Consider the following 9,560-nt stretch of genomic DNA (forward strand, 5'->3'; position numbering starts at 1 on the left):
AAGCAAAGGGCCATCACACACCTCGGTAGCTGGTATTTACAAACACTTCTCTCCTGTCCTGATTTGCCAAGACAGCACAGGACCTTAAAAGACTCTACTTCAGCATGTAAAATTTTTAAGAAAGCTTTTTTTTTTCACAGTGACATAAATATGACGGCACATTAAAACAGAAATGCAAAACATGGCTTATTATTCACAGCCTCATTCAGGAAAAGGGGCCAGACTCAAAAGAGCATTTAGGGGCATCTCCTCCTGAAGCAACTATTTCCAATTGCATGGGAACTGATGTCAAGATCCTAAAGGCTTTCTGGGAAGGTCTAGACCACTCCTAGGACTTGGCAGGAAATGATGACAGAGCCGGAGAGCTAGACCTTTGACTTTCACCAAAACAGAGTCAGCATGTTCAAATCCTAATATATCTCTTTCCCCATATCTTTCTCGCTTCCTATTTGCAATACCACTGGCTTTGGTGATTTTTGAGAAAGGGCTGGCATCTCTTGACTCTTCTCTACAAAATCCGACCTCCCAGTCAATACTTTGATACCCCGGAGCCCCCTTTTTCTCTTGTTGCCATAGAGGTGCTTTTATCCTCCTTGATCCTCCATCCTCAGGCTTTTCTTGTCACCCACTGTACTTTCAAAATTTCTTGCTACTTTGCTCTCCCCCTCCAAAGAGTCTAAATACATGGCCAAAAGGTTCATGTCCCTTTCAAATCACTATTTACTTCTTGCTGCTTCTAGAATTTGCACAAGGAAGAAAAGGCAAAGCTAAGGAGCAGAGACATGGCAGATGTGAAACATACGTGGTGGTTTCGTCTTCTGGGGCTCCGTGTGCCCACATGACTCTGCCCTCTTGGTTCCCAAGATACTTTTCCGTGGCCTCTCCTCCAACATCTTCTTGCACTGGTTCCCTCTTTCCTTTGTACACACTCCCACTCACTGCCTGGTTCTTCCTTTTTGAGACCCCAAAAAACCACACTGACATCAACCCACAACAAAGGCCCCTCTTGGAGCTCTTAAAAGTACTTTCAAGGCCAAATGCTTCTACCAACACATTTCCACAAGGGCTGTCCCACTGCAATTTCCCAGTTCTCGCCTGACGAGGCTGTTTGATATCCTTCCTGCAGCTCAGGCTTCAGAACAGAGATGACAGGTTTTAGACTCGATCTCATTTTTGTTCCCTTCCTTGTTCCTGCCAGGCCACTGACAGCACCTCAATATGGCTTTTTAACTGGTGATCAAGTAAACAATGGCAAAGATGGCTGTGGGTTTGAGGAGTCCGAAGAAAATGGAAACACGAAAATGTCAAACATGTCTTGTTCAGTGAGACGATTCAGCTCACACTTAATGTATGTGGATAAACATTCTGTTCACATTGGGCAAAGAAACCCAAATATGGAAACTCTGATTGTTACCATATCTGTAAAAGGCAGAGGCCCTGCTGTCCTGGTTTCCTCAGAGAGATTTTCAAGACTGAAGAGATGTTCTAGAAACTCAGATTCAAACCACGAAGAGCAACATTTATCATCCTGCTCCTCTGTCCTTTCCTATCCTACAAATGCCAAACTGGATAATATGCATTATTCAATGACTTAAAACCTCTCAAGGTTCCATTTGGCTTCCTTATACCCACTTAGGGAACACCATCACTGTCAGAGGTCAAAGCTCATTAGTGCTGGAACCTAAATTCAATGCCCTTGGGAGATAAAATGTAGCTCCAGACAAGGCCTTCCTGGCTCTGATTAATTCATTATGACTCCTGGGTTCTCAGCAGGACAGGTCTCACAAAGTCAGGGTCATATTTGCTATGAAAAGAAACCTGTTTGAGAAAGGGACCCAAGAAAATGAATGAGTGAAGCTTGGTCCAAATGCAGAAGAATTTCCAATACCAATAAAAGAAATTCAGACAAATCAGCGGTATCTGGGAATGACCAAGCCCTTCTAACTGTAGAATGGATGCAAGGATTGAAAACATAATTGAAGAGTCCAGTGAATGGGTGGGTTCTGGAGGTGACCGCAATCTTCCCTCAGAATAATGAGCTATTAGGACTAGAGAGAAAAGAGAGAGCCAAGGAGAGAAAATGAGTCTGTTGCAGTCCTACAGTCCATAGCAGTTCTGAAATTGAAACCCAAGTGAACCTTCCTCTTTGCCTGCTTCCTCACTCTCACTGTCCACAGAAAGGCTCCTATCCCTCCAAGCATCAGCACAAAGACTAAGGAGTAAGACTTCTAGGGGGAAGGCAGCAGGCAGGGGGCACTGCTCCTCAAAGTACCAGGAAGTTCAGGTTCACTCCTGGTATACCATGGGCCACATCCCACCCCAGTTCTTACAGACCTGCTCTCATGAGAGCTCAGAGGTGTCTGTGCATCTTTCCTCTGGTACCTGAAACACCGCCCTCGCTGGGCCAAGGGGACAGGAGCATTATTAGTAGGGATGTGGAGTGGAAATTATTAGCATTATTTGGACAATGTATGAATGCCTCTGATACTAAACTTAAACCCTCATATCTTATCCCAAAACACACACACACACACACACACACACACACACACTTCTCCTCTGAACCAAAACCAAAATAATAATATAGAGGAATCCTTCCCAAGTCTCATGCCTATATGAAGCACCCAGCCCAGGGATCTTCTTAAAATACAAATTCTAATTCAGTAGGTCTAGATGGAGCCTGAAATTCCACATTTCTAACCAACTCCCAGGTGATGTCCATGCCACTGGTCAAAAGACCATACTCTGGGTAGCAAGGGACAGATATTACAAAGGCTTAGAACCAAACGAGTCTGGTTTTAAATTCTGGTTTTGCTAATCATGAGCTTTATGATCTTGGGCTGGTTTCCTAACCTCACACTGCCTCAATTGCCTCATTCCTAAAATGGAAATAATAATACCTAAGATTCACATGAAAATGGTTACCTAAGTTAATGATAAAAAGATCTTTTTTAAAAAAAGATTATTTATTTATTTATTTATTCATGAGAAAGAGAGAGAGAGAGGCAAAGACATAGGCACAGGGAGAGGCAGGCTCCCTGCGGGGAGCCCAATGTGGGACTCAGTCCCAGGACCCCGGGATCACGACCTGAGCCAAAGGCAGACGCTCAACCACTGAGCTACCCATGTGCCCCAATGATAAAAAGCCTCACTCAGGGGCACCTGGGTGGCTCAGTCGGTTAAGCATCTGACTTTTGACTTCCATTCAGGTCATGATAGTGGTGAGACGGAGCCCCTCGTGAGACTCCGTGCTCAGCACAGAGTCTGCTTGTCCCTCTCCCTCTGCTCCTCCCCCTGCTCTCTCTCTCTGTCTCTCTCTCTCTCAAAGAAATAAATAAAATCTTTAAAAAAAATTCTAACACAGTGCCTGGAATATAATAGGGGCTTAATAAATGCCACTTGCTGGCTGTCCCTAAGATTCATGAGGGCAGAGGCGACATGTCTCTGGCCCACTGCCAAAATCCCAATGGCTAGAACATAGTAGGTACTCAATGGATACGTGTTTGTAAGTGAATGAATGTATACATGATACACTGACACATAATATCGTTATTTACATACTCCCTTGGTTCTATGGCTTTCTGCAGGAAAAGAGACAATGTTTAGAACACCAGAACACTCTCCCCAATAACAAACCATCATTTCACAGAATTCAACATTCACCACCATGTATAACCACGGAGAAAACATATCATTTGTGATGGCTGTATATACTTGAGAAAATGTCTTAAGAGTAAACAAATAAAGACAACATCAGTCTGGAATCTGTACGTCATTAAGAGAAATTACTATCCTGCTCATTATTTACGGGGCTGTCTGAATGCCAGTGTTATGAAAAACTTAATCCTTAAAACTAAGTTCACTTCCAAAACAAACGCAGAATTGCAAAGAGAGACAAAACAAACCATGGGAAACGAGACCACTTTTTAAAGGGCCATGGGGGCAGTAATACATCCTCTGATACGTGGGCACACTTGCTCGGGAAAAATTAAAAATAGAATTATTAACAAATGGTAGAGCTTAATCTTTTAAAGCAAAGGCAGACAAGCGAGTCCATCCAAAATTGTTCAACAATCTAAGATTATCTTCAGAAGTCTCATAAAATAAGTGGCATCATTTAAACGGATCCCATTTCCAGGGAGGCGCTGCGAATGGTATGTAGCAAGAAGGGAATATGATTGCCACCTACAGACAGAAGTGGCACTCCCTATGCAAGAGCTAGCCAATCATATTTCAATGTGAAAAAAAATTCAAACAAGTCACCTCCCTCCAACCTCTTTCAAATCACCACACCACATTACTTCATTTAGAATTACTTTCAAGTCATACAATCATCTCTAGGCATTCTGCTTCTTCATTATCATCATCCTATTTCTAATTTCCCAGAAACGCTGTGCCATTCAACTATCTACTTATACACTATCCGAGAGCCAAAGAGAATGCAAGCAAGCCAACGGATTGCAAGCAGGCAAAGGCATCAGAGTGAAAACACGAACCTGCTTACCTGGTAGGAATGGGACCACCCGGAATATATCAGACAATCTGCTGTTTACTGGTTCATAAGGGGAATCTTCGAGCAGATCATTTCCTAAAAACGACAGAAAGCTTGGGCTTAGGTCTGGAAAACAGACATATTTCAGGGAATTTTTGTTGCTGGATCTAAATTCTAATTATGTTATGATTGTGTAACAAAAAGATGCTGAAACTTTCAGAGATCTCAAATGCATCTATTTGGCTATGGTTATTCTCCATTCCCTCTGCCTCTGTTGTCCTTTTTCTCCCCAGAGTGCCATGAAAACACTGGAGAGCAACCCAGCCTGATCTTGCCAGAAAACTCTCCCACTCTTTGCAAAGGAATGAAATAAGAGAGGAAGGAACCAGTGATGTCACCAGCCCAGCTTACCTCCAGGAGCCAATGGAAGAAAAGTGACCCAAAAGAGGCCCCCATTTCTTTGCTCCTCAACATGGCATGTGGTCAGAAAGCCAGTATGCTGGCTATTAAACAGTCTCTAAAACAGGTTTTCATTGTAATAGACTCTAGAGGAAGAGGCTGAGAGGTCAAACCTGTATGTTACAAATTTTGGGTGTCTCAGCAGAGACACTCAGTGCGCTGGATGTTTGTGTTAGATTTACAAACACCAGCCACCTCTGGCCCACAAGGACGAAGAAACTCCCACTGGAATGGATGCTTGTGACAAGCGGTCCTTTTGCTCCCCAAGCCTGCGTTAACCAAGGTTGAACCACACCAGCTGGTTCAAGACTCAGCTAATCTAAGATGACAAATGGTTTTTCACACATCTGCCTTTGATCAGGTTTTGGGGAGGAGGTAAAGACAGAATAGATTCTGCTGGACCTTTTATTCTTAATTCTCTATCTTATGTCAGAATACACAGAAGGGAGGAAGAAAGGCAAGGAACTCCGGACACGATTCAGGGCAAGTCTTTGTATTATTACCCTCTGAAGCCAGCTCTCTCCTTGGAGAGAAGTTGTGAGTTCCTGGCCTGTCCTTTCAGATCTCTGACCAGGTTTCAGAGAGGTCAGCAGGCCCAAGGGGGGGTGGGGGGAAGGGTGGTATCCCCCATCCCCCTCGTGGGTTTTCCAACAACCAGGCCCCAACAATGCTGCTCGGGAGGCAGCAAACACCAGCTGCTGCTGTCCCTGGGGGCCAATGAAAGGTCCTCATTCTGCAGCTGGGGAGAAGCGAGGGAGGATGAGGTCAGCGGGACCCGGCCGAGGGGCCCGCCTGCCTTGGAGGGGAGAGGGATGGGGGTGGGGGGCCAGGACGCTCGGCGCGTACCCTGCAGGCTCTGGTACATGCTCCAGTAGATGCGCAGGCAGTTCTTCTCCTTCTTCATGCCCCGCTTGCAGCGGCAGTTGTACAGAGACTTCTGCTTGAGGGCCTCCATGGCACTGCGGCACTCGTCCTTGGCCTCCAGACCCGATGTCAGGCTGAAGTTGGTCTCCTTGCCCGCCACGCACTGCCTCAGCGTGCGGTATTTGGTGCTGCAGCTCTGCTCCTTCAGGCACTGGTCGCTGGCTTTCACGCAGTCCAGCCGGTCCCCGCCGCTCACCTCGGCCGCCAGGAGCACGTCTGCGGGCGGAGGGGGGGCGCGTGAGGGCGGCCGGGCAGGGACGCGGAGCCCCGGGCTCCGGGGAGGGCGCGCGCCCGCCCGGGCTCCGGGGGTGCCCGGCGCTCGCCCGCGGGCCCGCCCCTCTCCGCGGGGGAGTCCTCTTGGCGCCCCGGGATCTCCCGCCGCCTGCTCCCCCCCCCCCACGCCGCCGCCGCCCCGCCTGGTTTTGCGGGCTTTTTGCGGTTTGCCCGGGAGCCCGCGCTGCGCACCGCGCGTGCCGGCCCCGCCGCTCCGGGGCAGGCGGGCGGGAGCAGCCGGTTCGGCCCCGCCCGACGGGAGCCCGGGGCTTTCCAGGGAGGAGGGCGGCCGCGGGCTGGGCGCGGGGCGAGGCGCGGACGAGCCCGGGTCTGCGAGCGCTCAGGCACGATTCGGGGAAAAGTTTTCCCTTCGAAGTTTGCTCTCCCAGGCCGATGCTCGCCCACACCCCACCTGCCCGCCGCGCCTCCGCGAGCTCCCGGGACTCTCGAGGAGCGCTGGTGCCCGGGCTGGGGACGGGGCGGGGTGGAGTGCAGTGGAGTGGGGGGGGGGCTCGCACCCCTTAAGTCTCCGCCAGGATAGGCCATTAAAAAGCACAGGAGATAAAAAACCAAGCACAAAACCTGCGGGCAAGTACCGCGCCATCCCCGCCTCCCAAGCCCGGGGTGCGGAGGATTCAAGACCCCCTTCCCCAAAACGGAACTTCGCCCTCCCACGCTGAGCGCAACAGCGCAGCAATTTGGGGGGTGGGGGGCCTGCCGCGAGTACCCCTCGGAAAGACTCCGCGGGTTGGGAAGAAGAGCGGCGGCCTCGACTTACCCAGGAGCGGCAGCGCGAAGTACAAGGTCGCCAGGAACATGGTGCCGGCGCGCAGCTGGTCCCCGCCCCCCCCCCAAAAAAAAAAAAAAAAAAAATCCCGAGCCGCCGCTGGGTCTCGTCGGGGGAGCTCAGCACACAGCGATCCCCGGCCCGCCGCGCTGCTCCGGCCGCCCAAAGTTCAGCTCCATCCAGGGCGAGAGGAAACTCCCGGGTCCGTCCGCCGCCACCGCCGCCGGCGACTCAGCTCCCGGCGGGCGGCTGGCGCGCGGGTGGGAGGCGGTTCCGCTTTTAGGGGTTCAGGTCTGACCCAACCTGGAAGGAAGAGCGCGCTTTGAAATGAGAGCCGAGAGCGCTAGAACCTCCCCCGCCCCTCTGCCCTCCCCTGCTCCCGCCTTGGGGGACTTTCTAGCGCCCGGGTGAGGGCCCACCCCTAACCGGGTCGGGGCGCAGGAAGGGGGCGCGCGGGGGGGAGGGGGCGCATGTACGTGTATTCCGGGGAGCCGCCCGCACGGGCGGGGGTGGGGGGGCTGGAGAGGTCGGACGCGAGCTCCCAAAGTCCAAGGGGTGTCTACCGGGGCCAACCCAAGAGGCTGAGCGCAAGCAAATAAATAAATCACGTTACTTTCCGAGCGGCGCGAGCGGAGCCAGCAGCTGCCTGGGGTCGAAGCACACGGCGCGGCGGCGGCTCTCTCCAGCCCTGGCGCAGGAAGAGCCCCTTCTCGCTGAAGTTCGCCGCCCCCTCCTCCAGCCAGCTCGCTCGCTCCGCCGCCGGCCCTCTGCACCCAAACCGCCAATCGCTGCCCCCGGTCGCCGTCCCCCGCTCCTCCCCGGGCTCGCCGCCTTTCAGAGGCAGCCGGGCGAGGGGGAACCGACGTCCCGGCTGGAGCCGAAACCCGGCTCGCGCGCCCCTACCCGCGGTGCGTCCTCCGCTCCCTCCCCGGTGTCCGCGCCGCGCTCGCGCTCGCCCAGAGCCCTGGACTCGGGCTCGTCAACGCCACCGCCCGGGGCGAGCGCACCGGCCGGCGGCCCCGGAGCGCCAGGGCAGGTGCAGCCCCGAGCCGAGCGCGTCCCCGGGACCCCAAACTTGAAGGGCGCCTGCAAGAGGGGCGAAGGGGACGGAGGAGCGGCGATGGGTTCCCAGATCCACAGAATGAGAAAACTCTCTCCGGATGCCACCGACCTGGACTCAACCGACCGTGTCCAGCTGTGTACGGGAGCCAGTTTGTTTATTTATTTATTTATTTTGAGGGGTGTCCCCGCCCCTTCCTTCCCTTTCCGGGCTCACTTCTCTGCGCTAGGAAGAAGATGCGGTAATCTTGGAGGCTCAGAGGGGCAGAGTTGGGCCAGGACGATTTCCGAGCAGAGCCCCCCGCTGCTCTCGGATGCCGGTGAGGGATCCTGGAAGCCGCGCGGAGGCTTAGCGGGTTCCGAGGCCAGATTTCCCAGCCTGAGGCCCCTGGGCCTGCTCCTGCTCCCGCCGCCCCAGTGCACACCCGCCAGCCCCCTCTGAGGCTCGCGCACAGGGCGCCGCAGATGGAGACCGCGGTCCGCGGCGGGACCCGGCGCCCGCCCCAGCACGCGCGCACAGGACACGCAGCGCTATGCAGCGGGCCGCGAGTGGTGCCTCTCTCTCTCTCTCTCTCTCTCCACCCCCCCTCGCTGTCACAGACACACACACACACTCAGACACAAAAGGGCACAATGCACAAGGGCTCTTTCTCCCGTCCTAGTGCAATCGAACCAGACCCTCCTTCCGAACACAAAGTTTTTCCCCACGTCACTCGCGGCTATGACTCAAGACTTGGCGCGTTAGAGACGCACTCGGACTCGGACCCTCGGCGCCGAGATCGCAGGATGTGCCCACGCACCGATCCACGCCAGCGCGCGCGCACTCACATATGCACACGCAGCCTCTCTCGCTCTCGCTCTCATTCCCGGAGCTCGGGCAAGGAGACAAAAGCGGAACCCCCCGGGCCACTGCATTTAAACCAGACCTGGCTTCGGGATTTTATAAGCTAACCTCCATCTTGACGGTTCCAAGAGTAAATTTAAAAATAATAATAAATTTAAACGCCCAACACGTACACAGCCTTTCGCCCCAATTTCTGGGACTACTCACTCGTTCGCAGCCCTGCTGCGGACACCACCACCGCCCCCCCTTCTCCGTCCCGAACACACACTCCTCTCCCCGTACACCGGGGGGCGCCCGGGACAACCAAGTCTACACTGGGTCCAGAGAGGGGGCTGCGGAACAGCCCACCGTGGCGGGCTTGGGTTCGGGATCTTTGCAGACATCCAAGTTCCCCATTCCTGGAAACCGAGTTTGAATCCGGTCTGGGTGAGCTCAGCTGTCAAATCTGCAAACCCATTGCACCAGACAATGGGCCGCGGAGGAGAGAAAAGGAACGTTCCCCTTGATCGAGGGGGGTTAATTGAAAAGGGCACGCGCTTTGCGTAAAGTTTGAGGCGGGGGAGCAAGGGCTGGAGACAGGGAGGAGGGAGGAGGAGGGGGTGGGTAGCTCTCCATGCAGCTCCCCACCAGCCAGGCGCGCCCCTCCGCTGCGGTAGCGGCTCAAACGCTCGCTGCGCATGGTTTGGAGTGTGTCTGCGCCTCCTCCCGCGCGCAAAACCCCG

The 9,560-nt window shown here is 53.5% G+C and overlaps 1 protein-coding gene across 3 annotated transcripts in view; it reads right to left on the reverse strand.

Moving 5' to 3' along the window:
- Window positions 1-8,364, reverse strand: part of GFRA1 (GDNF family receptor alpha 1) — a 203,016-nt gene extending 194,652 nt beyond the window's left edge. The window contains exons 1-4 of one of the 3 annotated variants that reach the window (XM_049103309.1): window positions 8,107-8,364; window positions 6,927-7,238; window positions 5,798-6,091; window positions 4,505-4,588 (exon numbers count right to left, since the gene is read on the reverse strand). In XM_049103309.1, coding sequence (XP_048959266.1) covers window positions 4,505-4,588; window positions 5,798-6,091; window positions 6,927-6,966 — 418 coding nt within the window. In that variant the 5' untranslated portion in view covers window positions 6,967-7,238; window positions 8,107-8,364. Of the gene's footprint in view, window positions 1-4,504; window positions 4,589-5,797; window positions 6,092-6,926; window positions 7,239-7,548; window positions 7,712-8,106 lie in introns of those variants that run through there. The other 2 variants (XM_035708181.2, XM_049103310.1) reach the window with 2 other exon arrangements.
- Window positions 8,365-9,560: the final 1,196 nt, after the last annotated feature.

This window comes from Canis lupus, chromosome 28 (genome assembly GCF_003254725.2).
Source record: "Canis lupus dingo isolate Sandy chromosome 28, ASM325472v2, whole genome shotgun sequence".
Lineage (NCBI taxonomy): Eukaryota > Metazoa > Chordata > Mammalia > Carnivora > Canidae > Canis > Canis lupus.